At 41.6% G+C, this 27,861-nt stretch overlaps 1 protein-coding gene and 1 pseudogene across 2 annotated transcripts in view; one reads left to right on the top strand and one right to left on the bottom strand.

Moving 5' to 3' along the window:
- SLC26A4 (solute carrier family 26 member 4) overlaps positions 1-5,344 on the bottom strand; it is a 57,909-nt gene extending 52,565 nt beyond the window's left edge. The window contains exons 1-3 of one of the 2 annotated variants that reach the window (XM_003268136.3): positions 3,963-5,344; positions 3,014-3,180; positions 1,389-1,528 (exon numbers count right to left, since the gene is read on the bottom strand). In XM_003268136.3, the coding sequence (XP_003268184.1) occupies positions 1,389-1,528; positions 3,014-3,177 (304 nt within the window). In that variant the 5' untranslated portion in view covers positions 3,178-3,180; positions 3,963-5,344. The remainder of the gene's footprint in view (positions 1-1,388; positions 1,529-3,013; positions 3,181-3,962) is intronic. The other variant, XM_030826516.1, reaches the window with a different exon arrangement.
- Positions 5,345-15,595: 10,251 nt separating this feature from the next.
- LOC115838013 lies at positions 15,596-15,857 on the top strand (annotated as a pseudogene).
- The last annotated feature ends 12,004 nt before the right edge of the window (positions 15,858-27,861 follow it).

Here is a 27,861-nt window from a genome sequence, read left to right as displayed (position 1 = left end):
AGAAACGAGATGGGGATAGGGGACAGAGAAGAATGCCATACTGCTAGGCACCAACTATACAACAGATTTCTAAGATGCTTATGGGAATATTATGGTATGAACTCAGTTTATAAAAGAACAAATAACCACCTATGTTGGCACATTTTCCCACAAAATAAAAAGAGGATGAATTTTTTTAAAAGGGGATGAGGGGCAGGCAAAACATTCATGTGGAGTCCAGGCTAGGAAGCTCCCTTCACTTTTCCTTAAGCCAGTTTCAAACTGCTTAAGATCCATGTGTGGGAGGCTGGGTGTGGTGGCTCATGCCTGTAATCACAGTACTTTGGGATACCAAGGTGGGCGGATCACTTGAGGTTAGGAGTTCCAGACCACCCTGACAACATGGCGAAACCCCATCTCTACTAAAAATACAATAATTAGCTGGACATGGTGGCACATGCCTGTAGTCCCAGCTACTCAGAAGGCTGAGGCACGAGAATCACTTGAATCCGAGAGGCAGAGAGATTGCAATGAGCCAAGATCGTGCCACTGCTCACCAGCCTGGGTGACAGAGCAAGACTCTGTCTCTAAAAGGCAAAACAAAACAAAACAAACAAACAAACAAAAAAGATCCACGTGTGGATATAAAATAATTTAATGTGCTGCAATCATCATTTAAAAAACCTAAGCATAATAGAATAAAGTGAAAGATTAGCATATTGTAATAATAAATATTTTACAGGAACTTTAGATATATATGTATATATCAGGATGTAACACATATATATATATTTTTTTAATCTTGACTTGAAACTCTTTACACATTTCTTATTGAATTGTGGTCAATGAAAATTGAGAAGCTGGCCGGGCGCAGTGGCTCACGCCTGTAATCCCAGCACTTTGAGAGGCCGAGGCAGGCGGATCACGAGGTCAGGAGATCGATACCATCCTGGCTAATGCGATGAAACCCCCTCTCTACTAAAAATACAAAAAATTAGCCGGGCATAGTGGCGGGCGCCTGTAGTCCCAGCTACAGGGGAAGCTGAGGCAGGAGAACGGCGTGAACCTGGGAGATGGAGCTTGCAGTGAGCCGAGATTGTGCCACTGCACTCCAGCCTAGGTGACAGAGGGAGCCCCCATCTCATATAAAATAAAATTTAAAAAAATTGAGAAGCCACTGCCTAGTAGACGCCTCTAAATTGGACCTCTGCACCTAGTGGGGCAGCAGTTTCCCAGGAAGAGAACTCTAAGGAAGGGGAGAAAAGAGGTGACTCTCTCCACTAAGGGGCTCTACTGGAAAGACAAAGGCCTTGAAGGGTAAGCAAACATCTGTCACAGACCTATGGTCGCTGGGGAGAAGTGTTAAACTCCTGCTGGAGACCAGAACTCTCAATCCGCCAACATCTTACCTTGCAGTGTGGCCACTAGCCCAGTACTAACTCCCGAAATGATGTCACTAAGCAGCCATTCCTTGACTCGGTATTTGGGGAGCCACTCCAAGATGGGCAGGAGAGTCTTTAGCACACCAAAGGCTCTCTTTCTTGAACAACTGTCAAAAAGCAAGAAAACTGGGTTTTCAATCCAATCTCAGCCACAACCAATCTGCAAATCACAAAGTTATGAACTGGATTCTGCTGATGTTTATAACTATTTAGAAAAAGAATAAGAATTTCCTGGAAAATAATAACCCTGAAGTGCTTACCATGCTTTTGCCCAGACCTGTATCTATCCTTTTAAATGCACTCTTCGAGAGAACACAGGATTAAGTGTCCCACCCCTCGCTCACCTTTTTAATCCTCTGAGAAAATATTCTTACACAAAAACCTATTTTCTGGTCCAGCCAGAGACTGATGGATGTGGAGTCTCTAAATGGAGATTAATTTTCAGACTCGTAATCCAGGTGCCTTATTATTATTATTTTCTTTAAAGAAACACACTGAGTATATTTTGGCAATACAAGCCTGGAGCTAGTTTTTACAAAAATCTTAGCATGAGGAATGTATACCTTATACCTTGCTACTTAGTAGTTTTTAAGTTCAATGACCTATAGATAAAAGAAAAATATCAAAAGTAGGTGGTATAACTCCTGATTTGAATAAATTGTTTTTTAATTAAGGCATTTATGGGACGATTGGACATTTTAATAATGACTCAGTTTTTGATATTAAGGAGTTATATTCAGATATTAAGGTGTGATCATGAAATGTGGTTATATTTTTTAAGAGTCTTTAAAGATACGCAGTAAAATATATAAAGACAGTACGCTGTATGAGATTTGCTTAAAAATAATACTGGAGGGAGCAAGTAGGTGTCGATACAAGAAACAAGAGTAACTTGGAGTTGATCACAGTTGAGGCCGAGTGATGGGTTAAAAACGGTGGGGGTGGGGAGTTCATTATACTACTACGTCTACTTATGCACATATTTGAAATGTTCTATAATGAAAGGTTTTAGAAACTCTAATTTCTTCATGTTTGTGACATCTAGTTACGGCACGTTTGGGTTTAGAGACTGAGGGTGGCTCTCCCTAGGGGTCCCACCGCCTGCTGGTGAAGTACTTGGCACACCCCGCGCTCCCCTGGGTTCTAGCTTGCATTCTGGTCTCTAACTGAATGGTAGCCCGCCTACTTAGCTTGAGGGTTTCAAGAACTCCTCCTAGTCAAGAGCTGGGTTTCCCTATTCATTTCATTTAAACGAGCTCCCAAGAAGGCAACAGGGACCCACTGTACCCCAAAAGGCACTCCAAGTTTCCTTCAGAGAGGAAAAAGAGAGATGGGGCTCCCAGAACCCGCTCTCCCCAAAGGCGAGTTTCCCAGGTAAGTTCATTTCGGGCCCGAGACTGATGGAGCCACCCTCCGACCAGAAGGGCGGCGTGGAGGACCGGAGACCGAAAGTCGGGCCTCTGGGAGAAGCAGCTGGCGCCCAGAGGCTCCGCCGCCCGCACCCCACGCTCGCCCGCTGGGGACGCCCTCCCCACCCCAAGCCGTGGACGCCCCGCTCCGCTTCTCCCTACGCGGGCCCGCGGGGCCGCTACCTGCAGCACTTGGCCAGGCTCTCCCGCAGCGTCTTGCGCTCCTGCAGGCGCCGCTCGTGCTGTTGCTGGAAAGCGAGCTCGCTGTAGACCGGCCGCGACACCACATAGCTGCAGCTGTACTCGGGGAGCTGCGGCGGCTCCGACCTGCCGCCCGGCGCTGCCATGACCTGCGAGCCAGAGGACAGCGAGGAGGGAGGAGATGCGGTGCGGGAGGACGATCAGAGGTGAAGAGCGAGGAACAGAAAGAAGAGGATCACCTGTTGGCTGCCGCCCGGCCCCCCTGCACCGCGAGTCTGGTCCGCGTCCTGCAGCCCTCGGCGCTCGCAACAGGCGCCCCACGGCGCGCACGGCCAGCCTGCAGGGGGGCACCTGAGAACCTTCGGGTCTCGTGGCCTGCACCCGCTGCCCGGGGTTCCCCAAACTTGAAGAGAGTTAGCCCTGCTTTGGGGCCTTCCCGAGCTCCACCCAGTCCCCTATGGCCCGCAGCCAGGGCGCTGTCCGCGTCCTGAAATCTCCCCCAAACCAAGAGGCTGGGGCAGGGGCCAAGGGCGCGTGCAAGGCTGGAAGGGGACACTAAGAGTCCCTCCCTCCCCTCACCTGACCCGGGACGCAGCTCCAGGCGCGCACTGGAGGAGAGGTGCAGGCCCCCGGGCCAGCCGTGGAACCCTCAGGGCGCGCTCCGCGGGTCCCCAGGAGGCGGACGCTGCAGGCACATTCCAGCAGCTGTCGCAGCCCTCCCGGGGGCAGAACTTTCAGCTTATTGAGCAAGTCTCTCACCCCGTCCTGTTTTCCGAGCAGCCTGTTCGCTCTCGGAGTCTCAGAAAGAAAGCTGTACTGCCCCCTGCCCGCCTGATCCGTGCCCACTCAAGAGTCCCATCCGCAACCCTCGAGGCCTCCCCGGGAGTGGAGCCCGGGCCGGGGGGTGTGGGCATCTTCAGGGCGAACTCACCTGTCTCTGCTCGCGCCCCGCCCGGAATGCCCCGCGGACTACCCTTCCGCTGCATTTATAGCGCTCTCAGAAGGCAGTGGGACGTTTTATTTATGGAGCAACAGACACCTTGATCGAAGGGAAAGACACACACAAGCTGCGGTCTTTCCCAACCGATCTATCAGGAAAGAAATCCTACCCCTCCTGCATTCTTTCCCTTTCCCGAACCGGGAAGACTGAGACTCTTACTGGCTGCCACGCAGGGGCCACCCGGATCCTCACTCATCCCGTTACTAATCTCAAGGGCTGCGAGGTCAGTGGCGGGCCAGGCCCTGTGGGACTCCTCAAAGGAGAGCAGAGCCCGCCTAGAGGAAGTGGTCCGTGGTCTTTGGGAGTGTGCCACAGGTGCTCTTATACCACATGGGGAGGAGAAGAGGAACAGTGGCCAGGTTACTGTATTAATAAGTCCTTGAATTTCTAGAAAGTCTTTTAGGAGTATTCAGTGGGTGGAGGATACAGAGAGATCACGATTTACTCAGATTTTAGCCACTTATTCTACGTGTGCACGTGTGTGTGTTTTATTTCACAATCCAAATCAAGCCGTCCAGGTGGCCCTTTCTTACCCGCCAGACTCTGTTTTTTCTTTTTTCTCATTCTCCTGGACAATCAGAGAAGGAATAAACTGGACTACATGGAAATCAAGACTAGAAGAGAGGGAGGAGGAGCCAGAGCTATCCTACCTCATCAGTGTTTTGTCTTCTGTTGGGATGAACTTTGCTAAAACTAATGCATGGTTAAGATGAAAGGCAGAAGGAAGGGTTTGATAAACCAGAACATTCTCGCCCGATTACTAGCGTTCTGAAGTAAATACAGAAGAGGCTCCAAAATACAGACCTCTGTACATCAACCTTCCGTTATCCACCTACCTTGAATATACAGACCATGACAATTCTATGAGCTCCTGGAAACAGAACTCAGAACTCCTCCCCAGAGAACACTGATGCGAATTCTCTGAAATGGTAGTCAGCATGTGCGTTTTCCTGAGAAGTGAATGAGTCAACAGCTTTCAACAGATCTTCAAAGGCTTACTTCACCCAATGAAGTTAAGAACCACTAAAGAAGAAACCTAAAAAGAAAATCCAGGTCATGAACTTTGCAATTTTTATTCACATACAGAGAAGAGGGGAGGAATCTCTTGTGTATGTTTTACTTATGTATACCAGTGGTTCTTAATAAAGGGCTTTTTTTTGCCCCCAGAGGTCAATGCCTGGAGACATTTTTGGTTGTCACACCTAGAGGGATGCTATTGGGATCTAGTAAGTAGAGGCCAGGGATGCTGCTAAACATCCTACAATGAAGTTTGCTATCACTCAAAGGTTTTGCATGTGACTTAAACTGTACATTTATTAATAAATTGCTACATGTACTAAAACATGTATCTCTCTCCATATATGTATATATGTGTGTATTTTTTCATTATTGTTGGATGTACAGCTCAACGCCACTACAATAGAGGAAAATATTTGTTTTAAAGTAGATTCTGAATATACTCACTCTATATACCCTCATCCACACCTTCAAGATCTGGTGAAAACACTATCTCTTGCATGAACATTCTTTGATGCTGTATCCAGTCCCTTTTCTGTATTCTGTTAATACCTTATCTGATCCTCTCTTAAGTTACCTCTCACTATCTACCTTAGTAACACAATTTTATTTACATACAAGTCCTATCTCCCTCACTAGACAAAAACTTCTTGAGGGCAAGCACTGCATCTCCTTTCAACCATTATTATCTTCTCTCATGTTTTTTGAACAGATTTATCTATAGCCCAAACATACCTTTTTAAAAAACTAAAAATTACTTTACATATTTGATCTAAGGCTTTGTTTTTCTCAATTAAGACCATGCTGTGGATATCTTTGCAAGTGAGCACATAAGGATTTTTCTTAACCTTGGAGATGGCTGTCTAGGATTTCAGAATATCAACTCATATTTGTAGCTCCATGGCAACTCACCTACACAACTCACAACTCTTTATTGAAGGCATTCTATACCAAATAAATATAGTCCATATCCCATTCTAATATGGATTTCTGCTCCTTGTTGCTTGCTATTTTGAACACTTTTAGTCTGGTCCAGTCAGGCCTATAAACCACTTTGCATCAGAACTTGGCAATGGTTTGCTGGTTCAGAGGATTAAGGAGTGGGGTAAGGCTGGCAGGACAGAAGAGAAAAGACTTGAATAACAACAGGAGGCAAAAGAGTAACTTCGCTTGGCTAATAGAATTCTTATTTGAAATGCATCTCTCTATATAAGAGTTTGGTTCAATGATCACACTATAATAAGTCCTGCATGTATCTGGATGAATATAATTGCTTTTTTCTGTTCAATGCTTTTCTATAGCAGAAATAGCTAGGGTAGAACAGAATGGTATCTCTGTTACAGGATTCTATAAGGGTATAGAACTGCTTTTCTCATAGGTAAAAGGCAGACCGTTTGAATTTGGCCATTTTAAAAACAGAAGAGTAGGAGGAAAAAACAGCTTGCTCTCCCCACCCTATTGAATTGTGATATTAAACACCTTAGATTACTCATTTGGGCTTTACAAGGCAACCTTCACCTGTTTCACACAGAGGTGGGTGGTTCTTATTTATTAGATTTTTAAAATATTCAGGACTTCTTTCCAAAGAAATAGATGCATCACTTAAAAATAAATGTCAGACAATATTATTGTTACTTTACAGTACTTATTTAGCAGTTAATACTTTTTAAAAAGGCATTTTCTTATTTATCATTTAGGCATTTGCAGTGTAAGACAAACTCCTTTGTTTGATTATACATTCACTTGTTCATTCATTCATTCATTCATTCAAGGATTTATTAGGAAATTATTTGTGCTGGCTGTGGGTACAATGATGAACAAAAGCTTGTATCCTGGCCTCATATTTATGGGTGCAGTAGACATTCATCAAATGGTCACAAAATGTGTATCTTATTTTTTTATAAGATTATAAAATATGGATTTTTCACATTTTATCAGGGTTCATGTTATAATTGATTATCTACTATATATTATAGTTTAATTGATAGAGTATTTTGTGATTCATAAAATAATTATGAGTTTTCTAATAGAATTCTATAATTAATAAAATATAGATATTTACATAAATTTATAGTATATCTATGCCTTTTTTTTCTTTTTTAGAGATGGGATCTTGCTGTTTTGCCCAGGCTGGACTTGAACTCCCAATCTCCAGAATATCTGGGACTACAGGCACACACCACCACACCTGGCAGAGTATCTACGCTTTTGAGTGACCACATGTGCTACAAGAATGATTTAATTGAATCCTTCGTTTATTTAACTTAAGAGCAGTCAATCTTGCTACATTATTTTTGTCTGAGAGCAAATATTTTGGTATAAATTTTTTCTTTCTTTCTTTTTTTTTTTTTACAATTTAAAATGTTCTCTAATCAGAAGAATTGCAAAAGAATGCAAACATGTTGGCTGGGCGCTGCGGCGCACAGTGTCATCCTAACACTTCGGGAAGCTGAGGCGGGAGGATCACTTGAGCCAGGCCTAATCCTGAGCTTTTATTTCATTATGCGGGTTAATTTTCTCAAGATAGCAGATGCTAAATTTCCGCCATACTTATACAAAAAGAGAACTGAACTGAACTTTCTTTCTATATTTCTGATCTCTTCTTCTCTGAACAACTTATTGGGCTTATTCTCAGTAATCACACAGTTTTGCACTCAATTGTTTTCTTGTTTTTTTGTTGTTATTTTTATCTTGCACTCAATTGTTTTCTATTTGTTTACTGTATGCTACTTTATTTTCTTCTCCAGTTATAAGATATGCTCCCTAGGGACATAAATAATATATGTCTTTTATGGTATTACAAAAATAAGGTGTGCCCATAGTAAATAATTTGGAAACTACATTAATGTATAATATAGTAATCATATTTTATCTCATTATCCAGATAATCACTGTTTTGCTTATTTCTTTTTTTATTTATTCTTTCTATGCAGACATAGGTGTACATTTTTATTAAAGTAAAATTATAATGCTAGTCTCCTTATTTTCCTACACAATACCTCGACAAATTATGACAATATAATAGGTACCAGACTTGTTAAATTATTGATCAATTGATTGTTTAACAATGGAATTTTGAGAAATCACTGGGTAGAAATAAAACTAGTTTTAAAAGAAGAGAATCCAACCCTTAAAACATCAAAAAATGAATTACTTGTAAATATTATGTGGCAATCCATTCAATTTTAAACAACTTACAGTGTCAATAAAACTATAACTCAATAAATTTCTCAGGCAGAGCCCATCTGCCTCTTCTTTAATGTGAATGCAAACTTCATATGTGGTTTAGTAAATTGCTAGAATGAAATGATGGCATAGTTTTGGGTTTTGAAGGGTTTTCCATGTGTGTGTGTTTGTTTGTTTGTTTTAAACAGGGTCTAGCTCTGTCACCCAGGTTGAAGTGCAGTGACACTATCCCAGCTCACTGCAACCTTCACCTCCAAAGCTCAAGCCATTCTCCTCCTCAGCCTTCCAAGTAGTTGAGACTACAGGCATGTGCCACCACACCCGGCTAATTTTTGTATTTTTTGTACAGACAGGGTTTTGCCATCTTGCTCAGGCTGGTCTCAAACTCCTGTGCTCAAGCGATCCACCTGCTTTGTCCTCCCAGGGTGCTGGGATTACATGTGTGAGCCACCACACCCAACTGGGTTTCTTTGAATGTTTATTTTAATGATGATTTCTTTTTTTTCAAGAGATGGGGTCTCGCTTTGTTACCCAGGCTGGTCTCAAACTCCTGGGCTCAAATAATCCTACCACCTCAGCCTTCCAAAATGCTGATTATAAAATGAGATTACAGGCATAAGCCAACCGCACTTGCCCTGGATGTTTTCTTTGTTTTTCCTTTTTAGAGATGGGGGTCTCACCTCAGTCCCTGAAGTAGCTGGCATTACAGGCCTGTGCCACTATGTCGAGCCAATAATGGCATAGTTTTCTAGGGAAAGAATAATTTGAGGACCCTTCCAAATTTCTTATTATTTAAGTGTATTGCACTTTTAAAGTTATCCTTGCATATCTTATCTCATGAAATCTGTGGTTCGTTAATGGAGGGAGAAAAGGGAAGCTTGAGGATTGTTTCAAGTAAACACTGATGTGCTGTGTTACCACGAGTTGGATGTTTAAGTATTCCATTCATTCGTTTAATTATTCATTCATTGATTCATACATTTATTGACTTACACCCTGAGTATTTAGTGAGCTCTTAACTTGTATCAAACACTATCTAAGTGTTGGGGATACAGCAGTGAAAAAGTTTGTCAAAGTTCCTGCCTTCAAAGTACTTATATTCTAATGGGAGACAGCGACTATCAGCAACATTAAATCAGATAACATTCTGTTGTGATGAAAAGCTATGGGAGAAAGAAACAGAAAGATGTCTTGTGGAATTATTGGTGGAGCAACACACAGCAAAGGGAGGGGGAGGACCACTTTAGAGGGGGTGTTCAGGGAAGGCCTTTCTCTTTCAGAGGAAATGACATTTGAAGAGAGACTAAAGGATGAGAAAGAGACAGCCTTCCTGGAAGAGGAAACAGCAAATGCAAAAACTCTGAGTTAGGAAAGAACTTGATGCACTTGAGAAACAAAAACAAGGCCGGCAAGACTGAAATCCACATAAGTCAGACACGGGCACAGCAAACTGGACGTCCTCAGTATATATGTGGCAACTGAAACCAGGCATTTAGGATGAGGAGAGAGGCAGATAAAAGACCAGCACCAAGCCCTCAGACAGTCCAACATTTAGAGGTCATTTATAGGAGAAGAGGAGGGGCCTCTTCTGTAAAATGCTGAGAATCCTTGAACTCAGGTGGTGAGGAAAAAACACCCCTAAAATGTTTTGAACTTCTTGGAGATATTTCTCTCAATAAAATTTCTTTTGTACCTGTATCTTTTAATGACACTTGTAAAGGGGAAAAAAATCTGAACATTTGAAACTTGTCCCTCCTTTTTTTTTTTTTTTTTTTTTTTTGTGAGTCAAAGTTGCACAGGCTGGAGTACAGTGGTGCAATCTCAGCTCACTGCAATGTCCGCCTCCTGGATTCAAGTGATTCTCCTGCCTCAGTGGTACAATCTTCGCTCACTGCAACATCTGCCTCCAGGTTCAAGTGATTCTTCTGCCTCAGCTTCCCGAGTAGCTGGGATTACAGGCATGAGCCACTTTGTTCCAAGATCTCATCCAGGTTACCACATTACACTGGGTTGTCCTGTTTCCTTAGGCTCCGCTTGGCTGTGATAGTTTCTCAGGCTTCTCTTGCTTTTCATAAACTTGACAGTTTGAGAAGTACTGGCCAAGTATTTTATAGGATGTTCCTCTTTTGGAATTTGCCTGGTCTTTGTCATTACTAGACTAGTGTTTTATGGGAGAAAAACCATACAAAGTGCCATTTTCCTCATATATTATCAAGGGTACATAGTTAACATGACTTATTGTTGATATTAACCTTGATCACCTGAGAGGTAGTGTTTATTAGGTTTCACCACTATAAAGCAACTCCCCTTACCTCTCCCCTTTGCCATTCTTCTATAATCTCTCTTACTCCTTTTTTTTTTTTTTAAAAACATGATCTCATACTGTTGCCCAGGGTGAGTGCAGTGGCACCTTCATGGCTCATTGCAGTCTCGATCTCCCAGGCTCAAGCGATCCTCCCACCTCAGCCTCCCAAAGTGCTGGGATTACAGGCATGAGCCACCTTGCCCAGCCCATTCTGCAATCTTCGGAAGGAAGTCACTATATGCAGCCTACGCTTGAGGAGTGGGGAGTTGAATTCCACATCCTTGAGGGCGGAATACCTAAATAAATGATTTGGAATTCTTCTGCAAGAGAGATTTGTCTCTTCTCCTCCACTTATTCCTTTATTCAATTATTTCTTTATGTCATAAAATCATGAATATTTATTTTATATTATTTTATATGTTGCATTATAAACCAACAGTACTTTTTAAGAAATCCAGTTGTTCCAGGCTTGGCCATTAGGACCTCTGTGCCCTTTGACATAGCCCCACCAATGTAGGGTGGTTTTGTCTTTTGGTTTTGGAGCATTTTCTTACTTTTTGGCACTGTAAGATGCTCCAGGCTGATCTTGTGTATTTCCTGTCGTAAAATCAGCCATTTCTCAAAGGAACACTTGTTCCTTTTTTCGGTGAATGGTATCAGCAACCAAGATCTGGGTGATAGAGTGTGTCTTGCTGCAGGGGAATTGTTGCTCTAGGCCCTTTCAGCTGACAGAGCAAAGAAATATGTGTGTATATTAACCAAGGCATATACGCACATCAATAATATTTCTATATCTAATCAGCTATATCTCTATTAAATTAAACATAAGTTCATACTAATTAAGAGATATTTTTATTTTATAGTATTTTGTACTATTTGAGGTGATTTTTTAATAGGTCAATTTGTTAGTTTGTCAGTCATTTTAAAAGAAATTGTGTTTGAAATGCCCTAGTAATAAGATAAATTATATATGTGTATGTCTTGATAGTTGTGGATTACTAGATGCAAAACAAATGGTCTATTGGTATTGTTTGTTTGTTTGTTTGTTTTAGAGACAGGGTCACACTCTGTCACCCAGGCTGGAGTGCAGTGGTGTGATGATAGCTCACTGCAGACTCGATCTCCTGGGCTCAAGTGATCCTTCCACCTCAGCCTTCCAAATAGCTGGGATTACAGGCATACACCACCATACCTGGCTAGTTTTTAATTTTTTGTAGAGATGGGGTCTCACTATGTTGCCTAGGCTGGTCTTGAATTCCTGGTCTCAAGTGACCCTTCCACCTTGGCCTTCCAAAGTGCTGGGGTTTATAGGCGTGAGCTACCGCGCTTGGCCCCTGTATAAAAATTTTGTGAATCAAACTTCTTTAAATATGTTAGGATAATTAGATGATTAAGATAACTCACATGAGTTATTCTTTTATTAAATAAAGAATGAGGCCAGGCCCAGTGACTCATGCCTATAATCCTAGCATTTTGGGAGGCTCAGAAGGAGGACTACTTGAGCCCAAGGGTTTAAGACCAGCCTGGGCAACATAGTGAGACCTCAACCCTAAATAAATAAATAAGCCAGACATGGTGGGGTACATCTGTAGTCCCAGCTACTTGAAGAGGCTAAGGTGGGAGGACCACTTGAGCCTGGGAGTTCGAGGCTGCAGTGAGTTGTGATCGCACCACTGCACTCCAGCCTGGGTGACAGAGTGAGACCCTGTCTCAAAAAAAAAAAAGAAAAAAAAGAATGATCACCACATGCTTTCGTATGTTGCATGACACCTCAACGTGGTAAAAAATGAATTAGTTCCTTCTTCCAACCCCATTTTTTAACCTACTTCTCTTCTTGGCTTTCCCGTCTTGGTGAATGGCATCCCATCCATCCCATTGCCCAAGCCAGAAATGTAGCAGCCACTTCGATTCCTTCTTCTCCGTTATCTTTCATGTCATCTATGGTCAAGTCCACATTTTGAATAGCTCTCCAGTTCTGTCTGCTTCTGTCCCTTTCCACTGCTACTGCCTAGGGTCAGCTTAGGATTACCCCAAAGCAATAGCCTCCTCTTTGCCTCTTCTCTTGTTCTGCTCACAAATTATTCTCCAAAGCAGCCTCCAAAAGTCTAAGAAATGCAAATCAGGTCAAGTTCCTCCTTAGTTTAAAATCTTTCAAAGGCTCTCCATTGCCATTAGTCTCATCTTTCTATGCACCCTTGGCACTGAGCTCTCTTTTATCTCTGGACCTGGTGACTTGCTTCCTCCTCTGCCTGGAACTCTTTCCCCCTTTCTCCATCCCTTGCTTCTTAGTTTAGCTGTCCCTTTGATAATTAATTCCCTAATAACCAAAGGCAAGTTTAGATTACCTTCCTACATATAACCTTAGCACTCTTAACTATGTGTGTACTTACCACACTGAAGGGTACTTGTCTGAATCCAGTATTAGACTATAAACTTCCTGAAGGTAAGGAGTTTGTTTGTTTTTACAGAGACAGGGTCTTGCTTTGTTGCCCAGGCTAGAGTACAGTGGTGTGATCCTAGCTCACTGGAGCCTCGCCCTCCTATGCTCAAGCCATCCTCCTGCCTTGGCCTCCTGAGTAGCTGGGACTACAGGCACATGCCACTGTGCCCGGCTAACTTTTAAATTTTTGTTAGAGATGAGGTCTCGCTATGTTGCCCAAGCTGGTCTTGAACTCTTGGAATCAAGCAATCTTCCCACCTCAGCCTCCCAAAGTGCTGGCATTACAGGCGTAAGCCACCACCCTCAGCTAGGAAGGACTTTTTAAAGAATACAGTGGAGACATGTTTTCTCAGTTGCAGTCCTAGCTCTACCATTTTCTACCTGAGTGACCTTGAGCAAGTTATTTAGCTTCCCTTGACTCAATTTTATCATCTTTTAAATAAGACTATGTGAGAATAGTACCCATCTCGTAATGTTGGTGTAAAAAATAGTTGCAATGCCTGACACATAGTAAGTACTTGATAAATGCTAACTATTATAATTGAGGTCTGGAGCCCTGGGAGCAGTTTAAGTTACATCTTGGTATATTTTGAGCTTCATTCCAAAAAAAAGGTACATGAGTATATGTATATGCTATTTGATGTTGCCAGGAATAGCTAATTTTATCTGTCAAAAATTTCTTCCTAGCACACTCTTTTGAGTCACGGATTTTGGCTTTTAAGTAAGCTAAAGGTTGTTAATTGGGAGAATGGCCAGAAAAACTTATCCACAGCTTTCGAATCACATGTTGAACAAATCTGGCATCACAAGCGTCAAGCTGCCTTCTGTTTCTAATCATTTTTCTTTCTAATTTAGTTTCTCCCACCCAAAGAAATTATAATTTATTTTCATTGCAGAGTCCATGAAAGATGTCACAAGATGTAAAAGCAATTATTTTCAAGAGGATGAAACTCATATTTGCTGAACATCGCAGTTGGCTTCATGCCAAATGCTAAGCAGTAGCAATACTTCCCTGGATTGAGACAACGTGTTACTGATCTGAGAAGGCTGGCAAAAGTCTTGGCTGAGAAAACCTTTCTTCTCTTTTATATCTCTAAAATTCTTTAAAAATGAGCGTGCGTGCATGTGCATGTGCACACACACACACACACAGAGTGCAGCATCTTAATTGTGCAAGGTTCATAAGACCATGCAGGTCAGTGGCCTGGGCCATGAAAGTTTTGAACCCAAGCCATGTTACAAAATAGACTTCCTTATGGGAGTTTCACTTTTCTTCCTTACGTTTCACTTTTCTTTTCTAAGCTTTTCTTTCTTTTCATTTCCAACGTCTACTTCTTGCCCCCTTACTATAACCTTAAGGGAATAACCTCTTTGCTCTTGATTTCCCCTATTTGGTCTTTCTCTTACATATCTTATGGTTTTCTAAGTTTAGGCATCTGTCCCTGCTTAGAAGTTCCTATAAAATGATGTAAATCAGGAAATAACCTTTTGTCAACCCTAAAGCCTATATCTTGTAAAACAATAAAATGTTTACAAAAAAAATTACAAATATAGAAAAGAACAAAAGTCAGGAACAATGCTGTTTATTCCTCCTCTCTATTTATCCAAATCTATTCATCAAGCCTTACGTCACAACCTCCTTTTTCTCCAGGATGTATCACCAGCATCTCCCCTGGACTGAACACTCTTTCCTCAGAGATTTTACTATATTTTTATTTCTACTACAGATTCGATATTATCTTCTAGTTATGCCAGTTCCTTCTGGTTTATGTTAATTCCCAGCAGAAATAAGTTTCTTGAGGGCTAATCCTTATCTGTGACCTTGGGCAAGTTTTCTAACCTTTCTTACAACTATTAGTAAGTAATAGTCATTAATTACATTGTCATAATAATGAAATACCATGATAGAACTTTCTGGGCCATAGTAATGAGCTCAATAAATTTAAATCCTTTCCCTTTTCTCCGTTTTGTGGTCTCCTCCATGGTGCCCATTGCCATCCAGTGGGAGGTGATATAGAGCACTGATTCAAAATATGGGCTGGAGTTTGATTCCCAGCTTAGTCACTCCCTAAGGAATTTAGGAAGCATACTCAGTCTCTTGTCAACTTCAAGTAATCAAAAGAGTTAGAATCTAGTTTAAAGAGAGTTTATTCAAGCACAAAGTTGAGGATGGCCGCTTGGGAAGCACAGCTTCCAAAAAATGAAAGTCAGTGTTCGCAAGTGTAGAAGTTTGGGCTTATTTACATAAATAAGTTTGGGGAGCTTCACAAAATTTCAACCCTTTCTATATGAGGCTTTATCTTATTAGTTACAGCAGTCTTTTTCTTTTCAGGAAAGGTAATTTTATATTCCACACTGAAGATGTAACAGTCATGGAGTCTTTTGCACCATCTGGTCTGAATTAGGTACAGGACAATAAAAGAGGAGGATAATCTATAACAAAGATTAGTGATCGGAAGGAGAGAGGATCTGGTCTCTGGTCTCTCCTAGTCATTTACAGAACACAAACAATGAGGAACAAAATTAATCCATAGTGTAAAGAGCATATTGGCCGGAGAGGCCTCTTGTAGAAGGTACCGTTATGGGAACTGGAGCTGCTGATTAAGCTTGATTAAGATGACAACCTTCCGAAAGCACTGAGGCTTCACAGCAGAGCCTATGGGGGAAAAGCAGTGGGGAGTCTGGCCGGTATTGGCAAAGTGCTGGGCAAGAAGCTGGAGAAAAGGGGCTTTGACAAGGCCTGTGTTGTCCTTGGCCGGTGCTAAAGAAAGAGGAAGACCTTGCCCAGGTATGGCTGAAGGACACATGTAGCACCAAAGCCAAGTATCCCCAGGACTGCTTTGGATGCCTTCAAGAGTGGTGTGACGCCTTCTTGTGATGCTTTCTGGGACGCCCTCAATGCCCAGCCCCAGAATTGCGTCTCCAGAGTTTGCAGCCAAGTGGCGTACTCCTCCTCTGTACTCTACAAAGGAAATGATTGCTGTTGTTGTGCTTGTGTCCAATGGATTCCAGGGGTGTTTTGAGAGTTTTCTCCCCTAACCATTTCAACTTTTTTGCATTTCTAACTCTTTCATGCACCTCCCTTCCTTTTCCTCTGCCAGTTCCCTGGTGACACTTGCCAACTTTCCTGATGGATTTCTGGCCCCGTCCCTCACCCCTACCCTCACTTCTAGTGTTTCACGCCATTTGGTTCCTTTTTTTCACAGAACAGTCATGGTCTCTGTGAAGATTTTTAGATCAATAAGGTCAGTGGCTATAAAAAAATAAAAAACAGAAGGTACAGCCACAAGCTACATAGCACAGACCACAGTCACATCTCACTCAAAGCTTAAAGTGTTTTATGGGGTTTGAACAGCGTTTTAACTTTTATTTATCTTCACATTTCCCCCTTTTCATCGAGGTCTTTCGAAGAAAGCACTGCAGATGATCTCAATAGTTTTGACTGCTTTTATGTTCAGGAGTTTCATCCCCCAACACTAGGAAGGCTCATTCCTAGGATGTTATGTTCCATACTGAGGCGGGATTAGATTTCTTAAGGAAGTCAATATCTGGGAGATCTCAGATATCACAAATATATATGAAAAGTAAGTTGAGCTCTCAGTGTATCCCTGAGGCATGACTGTCCATTGTACTGTCTGTTCTCCCAAATGAAGGCAAAGAGAAATTGACTGTCTTTATCCACAGGAATACTAAAACATGCACTGCATAAATCTATCACAGTAAAAAACTCACCTTCAGCGGGGATGGTAGTCAACAACATATGACTGTTTGACACTAGCAGATGGCAAGGAATAACTATGTTGTTAATTGCTCTCAGATCCTGTACAAACTCCATCCTCTGTCATCTGTTTTTTTTACAGGATAGGTTGGAGTGTTACACAGGCTTCTACAGGGAATAATCAGACCTGTTTTTATATAGTGTAAAACTATAGGTTGTATTCCTTCTAAAGCCTTTGGCTTTAAAGAATACTGTTTAAGGTTTGGAAGAGGTTTTGATGAGTTTATTTAAATTTTGACTGGAGAAGTCAGGATAATTTTTCCAGTATCAGTGAAAGACTTTGACCACAGCTAATCAGGTATTGCCTTTAACAATTTTTGTATTTGTTTATCAATCAATAATTTGGTCTCCTCTATGGCAATATAAATTGTGGCTTGTGAATTTAAAAGGATCAGATTCTGAAAAATTCATGGTGTCTAGTAATTCAACTTTGTCTTCTAATTCTAAAAACATTTTACCCTTTTGGGAAAAAGAAATATGGGTATTATATAGTTCTAAGAAATTTCTTCCTATCAAATGGATAGTGGCTTAGAGAACGAAGAGAAAAATATGAGTCTCTTGTAAAGGACCTACTTGAAAAGCTGTAAGCTAAGATTTATGTGCCAATACAGGAGTATTAGTGACACCCACCATTTAAATGGTTTACTTTAAGGAATGGGACCTTGTAATAAGGTGGGATTTACTACAGATAATGCAGCTCAGTGTCAATAAGAGCTTATGTTTGTTCTCCATTTCAGATACTTTCTGTTTCTCCCAGAATATTAATATGGAGGAAAGGCAAGGTCTCTTTAAGTTCCTTGGAGCACCCTCCTTTTCTTTTTTTCCTCTGCCTGTTGTTGTTGCCTCCATTTTAGTTTTCAGCAATCTTTCTGAAGGTGACCAGGGTGTGTTTGACAAAACAGAGGGTTAAATTCATTCTGAGGTTTTTGGGGTATGTTTTGGAGGTTCAGACTGGGTAGATAATTGTTTTAGTTATAAATTTATAATCTTCTTAGCCTTATTCTTTTGTTTGGCTTCTTTTTCTCCTCTTTAGTTAAGGCATGAGATAATTGATCAGCAAAATTACCCAAATCATGAATGTGAGCAATTGTCCAACTACGGTGTTGTCCTTCTACTGTTAGTCCTAATTCTTCATCTAAGTAACCCACTTATGAAATCAAAATTGAGGAGAGTATCATTTTGATGATTAGCCTAACTCTCTTTGGATAATCCTGAATATGGTTTAAATATTTTTTCAAATCTCTCAAAATATGTCATTTCTGACTCATCTGAATTTTGTTGACATTGTGGTATTTTATTCCAGTCGACCATTCTTTGGAAGGGCAGCTGAAGGGGTGGCTTGAGCAAAGCCTTTGAAACCTCATGGTCACATTTGTGGTCTTCTGAAACTGTTTGAAAGTCCTCCAAGTGGTTCCTCCAATTTACCTTAGCTCTTCCAGTCTTTAGCTTTATTTTCTGATACTAACATGTGAACTACTTAATACAAATTGGAAAAATCAGGGTTGTAAACTTGAATATTTAGTTCAAATTTCCTGACAAAACCAATAGGGTCCTGGTGGGAACGAGGAAATTCCTTAATTATGCCTTTAATGTCTACCTTTGATCATAGTTGATAAGTTAAGGCAGGTTCTCCTCTACCAGATACCAGCCATTCACAAAATGTAGCTAAAACAACAGGAGTGGGAAGAAGGGGAAGGGGAGGAAAAGAAGGAAAGGCTGGGCAGTGTCGTTCAGATGAGGAAGAGATGGGGAATAAAGAGACGGGGAAGCAGAAGCAGGAGCAAAAGAAGATTTGGCAGGTTTTTTTAAAATTTATTTAGAAATGGTTTTAGGGGGCTTTTAATTTTCTTCCTGTAGAAGAAGAACTTTGTCAGAGCGCTTTTCAGATGCTTCTAAGTACCGTTAGAAGTAACTCTCCCAATTATTTTGTTTAATTTTAGAAATAGCTTTTTCTAATTGTGCACATAAATAAGCTAATTTAGGTATTTCAAAGATAGCCCACTTTGTTGTTTGGGGTCTTCATGGGTTAAGAAAGACAATTTTTCTAGATATTGACTAGAGGTTGCACCACAATATTATACAGGAATCCAGCTTGAATTTCTAAGGGTGGATCTCTCCTTAAAAAGGAAGACTCAGTTTTAGATGGATGATTGCCCATAATTTGGATTCTCTTTTTAAGTGATCAAAGATGAATTGGGAAAGGTGTTTTTGATCTGGTATGTTGCTTAATGGGGATTATTCCTTGAGGTGACACCAGTGAATCACTTCTCTCTTCTTACCTGTCTTGGTGAAAGCCAGGAATCCTGGGCACTTAAGGCACTAGAAGATCAGCCCTTCATATGTGACCACCAGGTTAAGCAAGATTTCCTGTATGTTCTTCTTTGAGAATTCCCTACAGGACTATTGCATGTTATGAGTAATGAGTTCAGACACTCCCACAAGACCTTATTAGCCAACGATGCCTTTTGGCCAGGAGAAACAATGTCCCTTATCTTTGGTACTTACATTCATCCTCATAGAAAGCTTTTCTCTCTCTCTTTCTTTCTTTCTTCTTTCTTTCTTTCTTTCTTTCTTTCTTTCTTTCTTTCTTTCTTCTTTCCTTCTTTCTTTCCTTTTCTTTTCTTTCTTTTTTCCTTACTTCCTTCTTTCTCTTTTTTTTTTTTTTTTTGGCGGAGTCTCACTCTGTCGCCCAGGCTGGAACGCAATGGTATGATCTTGGCTCACTGCAACCTCTGTTTCCCAAATTCAAGTGATTCTCCTGCCTCAGCCTCTTGAGTAGCTGGGATTACAGGCACATGTCACCACCCCAGGCTAATATTTTGTATTTTTTGGTAAAGACAGAGTTTCATCATGTTGACCAGGCTGTTCTTGAATGCCTGGCCTCGAGTGATCTGCCTGCCTAGGGCTCCCAAACAGCTGGGTTTACAGGCATAAGCCACCGCATCTGGCCATCCTCATAGAAAGCTTTTCTTTTTGGTCACTCAAAAACAAACAAAACACCTTTAGATATGTCAAATGAACCAAGCTTCAGAGTTTAGCCAGGTTTTTTTTTTTAATGCAAATTTTGCTTAAGCCGCATTCACTTCCTCTTTTCAGAGAGAGAAACTTTCTTTCCCTGACCAAAATTCAAATGAGAGAAAAAGCTGTACAAATGTTAATGAGCAGTTACAAATAACACTTAACCTTAGAGAGAAGTGAAAACCACAAATCTGTGAACAGAAGAATATCTAGAGAACAAACAAAAACTCTTACCTTAAAGCAGAGCTTCAATTCCAGCTCCGTCAAGTGTGGAATTGGGTCACTTGAGTAAAGTCTGATTCTCAACCCATATCAGGGAGATTCAAAACCTGAGAGGGTCTTCACTGGAGACCCTCTGCTGGCTCCAGTGAAGTCAGGTGAATGAAAACTGTTCATGCTGGTACCAACATCCTAACTGTGGGCAATGCAGTGGGGAATCAACAGAGCCCTGCTTTAGGTCCTTTCATAGTTGCCAAAATGTCAACTTGAAATAAGCATCAGAATCTAGTTTGATTTGAAGAGAGTTTATTTTGAATTTTGAAGAGAGTTTATTCAAGTACAAAGTTTGAAGATGGCCTCCTGGGAGACACAGATTCCAAAGAATGGAAGTCAGCACTTGGAAGTGTAGAAGTTTGAGGTCACTTACATAGATAAGGTTTAGAAAGCTTAACAGAATTTCAATATTTTTCTGTATATGGCTGAATGTATAGTTATAGTAATCCAATTAGACAAGGTAATATTTTTCTTTTCAGGAAAGGTCTATTTAACATTCCACACTGAAGATATAAAATTCAGGAGGTAATTAGTGCTACCTTAACTGAGTTAGGTACTGATAGGGTTTGGTTCTGTGTCCCCACCCAAATCTCATAGTGAATTATAATCCCCATAATCCCCACATATCAAGGGAGGAACCTAGTGGGAAGTGATTGGATCATGGGTGCAGTTTCCCCCATGATGTTCTTGTGATAGTGAGTGAGTTCTCATGAGATCTGATAGTTTTATAAGGGGCTCTTTCCCTTTCATACACTCTCTCTCTCTCTCGCCTGCCACCATGTAAGATGTGCCCGCTTCTCTTCTACCATGATTATGAGTTTCCTGAGGCCTTCCCAGCCATGTGGAACTGTGAGTCAATTAAACCTTTTTTCTTTATAAATTACCCAGTCTCGGGCAATTCTTTATAATGGGTGAAAACAGACTAATACGGGTACAAAAAAGGAGGCAGTTAATCTATCACAAACATCAGTGATTAGAAGGAGGTCTGGTCTCTTGTCTTTCCTCGTCATTTACAGAAGAAGAACACTGAAGAAGAGAGTTAATCTATAATCTAAGGAGCAGAAGTTACAACTCCATGCTCCTTGGCTGAGATCACAGTCACATCTCTCAAGACTTAATGTGTTCTCTGGGGTTCCAAGAGCTTTTAAATTTTATTTTCACATTCTCTATGACTCATTTTTCTTATCTGAAAATTGGGGGTAATATTACTACTTGCTTCATGGGCTTGCTGCCATACTTAAATGACAAACAGTACGTAATGCAATTAGACCCTAGCACATGGTGAGTGCTCAAGGAACACTGGCTGCTCTTATCACAGGATCAGTGTATAGTAGGCATCTAAAAATACGTAAAATAAATTTGAAAAAAGTTTATGGCATAGAAGTAGATAAAGCAATCAGAACCTAGCACATGGTGAGTGCTTATTAAAAAGTACAAGTCCTTTTATTTATTTTTACATATTTATATTTTTGAGATGGGGTCTTGCTATGTTGCCCAGGCTAATCTCTTGGATTCAAGTGATCCCTCTACCTCAGTCTCTTGTGTAGCTGGGATTACAGGCATATGCAACCATGCCCAGCAGTATGATTTCTTTTTTTTTTTTTTTTTTTTGAGACGGATTGTCACTCAGTCGCCCAGGCTGGAGTGCACTGGCCGGATCTCAGCTCATTGCAAACTCTGCCTCCCCGGTTTATGCCATTCTCCTGCCTCAGCCTCCCAAGTAGCTGGGACTACAGGTGCCCACGACCACACTCAGCTACTTTTTTTGTATTTTTAGTAGAGACGGGGTTTCACCGTGTTAGCCAGGATGGTCTCGATCTCCTGACCTTGTGATCTGCCCGCCTCGGCCTCTCAAAGTGCTGGGATTAGAGGCGTGAGCCACCGTGCCCGGCCTATGAGTTCTTTTAATAAACGGATTGACTGAGGTAAACTTGGTCACTGTTTTCTACCCAATGACTGTCTTCTTTTCTATTTAGTTTGCCAATCTGTCTTACACCTGGATTGTAAATGATTTGCTGCACCAGTTCAAACTGTGTTTAAGTCATAAAAAGGAGAAGTTTGGAAAACCAAAGTCAGAAATAATTAGCAAGTGAAATTATAATCAAACAGGAAAGGTGTTTAGCAAGCGTGAATGAGAGATTCCCAGTGGCATACATCTTATTTAAAATCTTAATTAGAGCTCTGGAAAAGGCAAAGTCATATGCTAAAGTAATGTTAATGTAATTACATTAGAAATGGATGGAAATGTGAATACAGACTGATGACCTATATAAAGAAGACTGAGGGCCAGGGCAGTGGCTCCTGCCTGTAATCTCAGCACTTTGGGAGGCGGAGGCAGGAGGACCACTTGAGGTCAGGAGTTCGAGACCAGCCTGGCCAACATGGTGAAACCCCATCTCTACTAAAATTACAACAATTAGCCAGGCATGGTGGTGTGTGCCTGTAATCCCAGCTACTCAGGAGGCTGAGACAAGAGAAGCGCTTGAACCGTGGAGCCAGAGGTTGCAATGAGCCAAGACTGCACCACTGCACTCCAGCCTGGGTGACGGAGCAAGACTCCATCTCAAAAAAAAAAAAATAAATAAAGAAGCCTGTGCACACTGATTGCAATAGGGCAAAAATAAATAAATAAATAAATAAAAAGAAAGAGGTAAAAATAAGGCTTTTTTTTTCTTTCCAAAGAGCTCAGAAAGTATTATAAACATCTCATTAATCTGTTCAGTGTTTCTAGAAAAGATAAGGTACTTAATTGAGTCACATTGCTTAAAATTTTTTTAAAAAGTTCGTCATTCTTATATTTTAAGAAATCAACTAGTTCTATAAAGGATGAGTAAGAGAAACCACAGTCCTCAGCCCCTTCTCCCAAAGATCTTCTTTTCCCAAAGGTAACCACTCTCAAATGCTTTAGCTGATTCTTTGACAGGTCGCTCTATAACTGTAATTAATACTCCTGCATTTCTGTTTATTTTTTCTCACTTTTCGTGATGAGGATTTGGCTCTCTTTCTTGTGTGCCCACCACTACCAAACCTCTGCACACTCCCTATTCCTCCGTCCTCCTTAATACAGGGTCATAATTTTGGTCAGATCAAATTATGGTATTAATGGTATTTGGATTATTATAATATGTTTTCTATTCAAAATGGAGGGGCTGGGTGTGGTGCCTCATGCCTGTAATCCCAGCACAATGGGAGGTTGAGGAGGTAAGATCACTTGAGCTCAGAAATTCAAGACCAGCCCTGGCAACACAGTGAGACATTGTCTCTATTGCTTAAAAAAAAAAAAAAAAAAAAAAAAAAATGAAGGTGTGTAGTAAACCACTACTACTTTTTATCTGTTAGACATTTTTTGGGGTGAGGGTGTGTTCCTTAGAGTTTTGTCTTGTTTTTTGTTTGGTTTTTCATCTTGCGTTACTTGCTTTCTTTTCTGAGACCAGTAATATCTATCACTATTCAACCCCAATTTTCCAGCTTATCCCTACGTCTTTCAGTATGTTGATTCACATCAGGTATCTAATCAACTTCATGTTCTAGAAAAAAACCCCACCCAAAGTTGTCTGAGCTGTTTCACAGCTAACAATCTCCCTTTACCAACATCCTGTAGACCTCTGCCTCTCCCTGTGTAGATCTCCTTTCTCAAATATTTTCCCATCCTTTTGGTGGAGTACATCCTCTATCCACTAGCTTCCCAAGAAAGGGTACAAGGGAGGTAAAGCTTATGAGAACTTGCAAGCCTGAAGTATGAATCTTCACTCATACTTGATTTGCAACTTGACTGGCCCATAGAATACTAGGTTGGAGATAATTTTGAAAGCATTGTGTATCAGTCTGTTCTCACATTGCTCATAAAGACATACCTGAGACTGGGTAATTTACAAAGAAAAAAAGGTTTAATGGATTCACAGTTCCACATGGCTGGGGAGGCCTCACAATCATGGCGGAAGGCGAAAAGCATGTATTACGTGACGGCAGGCAAGAGAGAATGAGAGCCACATGAAAGGGGAAACGCCTTATAAAACCATCAGATCTTGTGACACTTAATCACTACCATGAGAACAGTATGGGGGGGACAGCCCCCATGATTCAATTATCTCCCATCAAGTCCCTCCCACAACACGTGGGAATTATGGGAGCTACAATTCAAGATTAGATTTGGGTGGGGACATAGCCAAATCATATCACATTGTTTTACTGTCTTCTATCTTCCAGAGTTCCTTTTGGGAAATCTGAACTTGTTCAGATGCCTCAACCTTTGCGTGTTGTGTTTTCTGGAAATGTGTAGAATTTTCTCTTTGTGCATTATTCATCAGTATGGGTTTTATGCTATAGTTTGAATATGTCCCCTCCCCTCCAACATTCAGGTGTTGAAACTTAATGGCCAAGGTGATGGTGTTAAGAGATGGGGCCCTTAAGAGATGCTTAGGTGATAAGGGCTCCTGCCCTTGTGAATGGGATTTGGTACACTGAAAAAGGGGCTTGATGGAGGAAGTCTGTCCTTTTTTGCAGCCCTCACCAGATACCAAACCTGCCAGTGCCTTGATCTTGGATGCCTCAGCCTCCAGTACTAAGAGAAAATAAATTTGTTCTTTATAAATTACCCAGTCTCAGGAATGTTGTTATAGCAGCACAAGCAAAATAAGACAGTTTATTTTCGGGCATTGGGCTGAGGATTTAGTGAGACCTATTTTTTCCTGAGGGCTCTTTTTAACTTTCTGATTTTTTTTTTTTTCATTTTTATTATGAGACCAGGTCTTGCTCTGTTGCCTGGGATGTAGTATAGTGGTGTGATCTTGGCTCACTGTGGTCTCGACCTTCTGGGCTCAAGTGCCTCAGCCTCCTGGGTAGCTGGGACCACAGGCATGTGCCACTACATCTGGCTAATTTATGATTTTTCTTTTTTTTTTTGTAGAGATGGGGGCTCACTCTGTTGCCCAGGCTGGTCTTGAACTCATGGACTCAGATGATCCTCCTGCCTCAGTCTCTGAAAATTCTGGGATTATAGGTGTGAGCAACCATGCCTGGCCTGAAATTTTTTTTTATACTTTTCAATTCTGATTTGATGAGTGCATTGTAATAAAAATTCATGATGTTTCTGAAGATATTGAGAGTTTTGTTGTTCTTCCCACACACTTTCTGTTTTCACTATGTATATATTTTTCCTGTTCAGGTGTTTCTCGAATCTCTCATGCTTGATTACCTGCTCATATTTAAAAGTGGAGGCTTCAAGAGCTGCCTGGAAACTGAGTAAGTGTGTCAGGCTTGATCATGGTGAGATTTCCTGTAGGGTGAGCTACCTGGGCCTTTGGTTGGGGAAGCCCTGATGTCAACATCCATGTGAGTGTATTTGGATCTTTCTTCTTGGGTCTGATAGATTCCCACCTACAAAAGACTTATTTGGTGTTCTGCCTGGAAGTAAATAACTGCTGCCATCATTCTGAGATGAGGAGGAAGTTTTGTGTTTAGTAGGCATACATCATTTACTTAACCCTCCTGTTTTTTGTTTGTTAAAACACGCCCTCTGCTTTACCCTCTTCAAAGAGGAAGACTGTCTTCTGCTGGGGTGAGGGAAGGAAATCACCCAGCATTTGGAGGAAGAGAGGGGGCATCTAGGGATATAACTGCTTCTCAAACAGCTTTCAACCAACCTTCTTTCTTCCATCACAGCCTTGCCCCTCTTTTCTAGGAGTAGTTGTGCCTTCAATGCCTGAGCCTTGATTATTTGGTGGTTTAAATTGACTTGGTTCTTGGATTTCCCCAGGAGGAAAAAGAGTTCAATTTCTCATCAGTTTTACCAAGTCCATACCACCTGTTATCTGTTTTGTAGCTTTCAAAAAGTTGGTGCTATTTCTTCTCATGTTCACTGTATCCTTATAGGTTTATGCTTAAAAAACAAAACAAAACAAAAAACCCTTTACCATACCATAGTTTCAGTGCAGTTTAGGAGAGAGTGAAAGTGTGTGTTCAATTAGCCATCTTTTTGCAATTCTGCTTTTTTTATGGTATATTTTATAGTGTCTAGAGATTTTTTTGCAGCTGCCTTCTTTTGGAAAAGCCAAAGGCAGCAGACTCTGGGCATGCTGAACTGGGGCTACTTGCTCCATTTCAATTCTTAAATTTAGAACTATGCCTCTGCTTCCCTCACAGACAGTCCAATTAAAAATAAAAACTCTCCAAATCAAGAATCAAGAAACAGTTATGGGACTGTGATTGCAGAAAGCATTTTCGAAAGCATTTAGCATTCAAATAACTTACCCACTGAGATAGACAGAACAATGGTCTCCCAAGGATATTCACATTCTAATCCCCAGAATCTGTATGTCAAATTACATGTCAAAGGGGAATCAAAGTAGCAGATGGAATTAAGGTAGCTAATCAGCTGACTTTAAAATAGGGAGATTAACCTGGGTCATCTGCTTGGCCTAATGTAGTCACAAGGATCCTTAATTGTGGATGGGGGAGACAGAAGAGTTATTGTCAAAGTTATACGATGTCAGAAAGACTTGACCATTTCTTCCTGGCTTTGAAGATGGAAGGGGAACATGAGCCAAAGAACGCAGGTAGCCTCTAGACACTGGAGCAGGAAAGGACACAGATTCTCCCCCAGAAGCTCCTGAAGGGAACCAGCTCTGCTAACAGCTTTTTTTGGCGGGGAGAGGGGGATCAATTTTTATTTGGGCTCCTCACAGTGGTTATAGTCACTCTTCAGAACAATCTCAGCACAGGAAATGCATCACCGAGACTGCCTAGAAAAGTCTGGCTGGGCGTGGTGGCTCACGCTTGTAATCCCAGCACTTTGGGAGGCCAAGGCGGGCGGATCACGAGGTCAGGAGATCGAGACCACAGTGAAACCCCGTCTCTACTAAAAATACAAAAAATTAGCCGGGCGTGGTGGCGGGCGCCTGTAGTCCCAGCTACTCGGAGAGGCTGAGGCAGGAGAATGGCGTGAACCCAGGAGGCGGAGCTTGCAGTGAGCCGAGATCGCACCACTGCACTCCAGCCTGGGTGACAGAGCGAGACTCCGTCTCAAAAAAAAAAAAAAAAAAAAAAAAAGAAAAGTCTGACCAGTAGCACCTTACTGCTTAAAACACACATATTCACAATAACTGACAAATGATAAAGTGCCTCACGCAGGAACGTGTTCACATTTGCAAATCTCTCAACTGGCTCTAGCATCAAACCCTCCACCAACCCCTTCCATCTCATTCACCTGGAAAACCAGTCTGAATCACATCTCCCGGCCCCGGAACCAATTCCTTATTAAATCTCTCCCTGAGCAGGGTAGCCTCCTATAGCGGGGGCCAGACTGCGACTTGAGAATCAAGTCCAGCTCCACAGGTTGCATTTCCATCTTCTTGTGCATTTAGGGTAGGACACTGCAATGAATCCCACAGTTAGCACTCCACCACTTCCCCACTCTAACTGGGGAAAGGAACTTGAGAGAGTCAGAATTCATCCATTTGATCTGTTCACTGAAAAAGGATTCATTTTGGTAGAACTTGTTTGCCTTTCAGACACTTCAGTGAGTTATCTGGGATTCTTTAAAAAGGTGGAAGGAAAGGCGTCTGAGGGTTATGACACAATCCAGCCTCCTTTGGCCACATGCCAGCTTGCTTGTGCCCACTGGACTCGGCAGAGGGAGGCAAGCCCTGCAGTACCCCCAGTGCCCTCAAAGCCTCCTCCTGGCAATTCTGGGCAGGGCTGAGGTCTGGGCCACAGCTAGTCCAAGACAGTCTTTGAAGACTCAATCATGCTTCTGTCTGAAATTCCACCTTCTTCTGTCCCAGGTGGTTGTGGACACCCCTAGGGGCTGGTACAG

The sequence above is a fragment of the Nomascus leucogenys genome, chromosome 13, assembly GCF_006542625.1.
Source record: "Nomascus leucogenys isolate Asia chromosome 13, Asia_NLE_v1, whole genome shotgun sequence".
Taxonomy (NCBI): Eukaryota; Metazoa; Chordata; class Mammalia; order Primates; family Hylobatidae; genus Nomascus; species Nomascus leucogenys.
The sequence above is the reverse complement of the archived record's forward strand: the minus strand, read 5'-3'. Positions and strand labels throughout refer to the sequence as shown.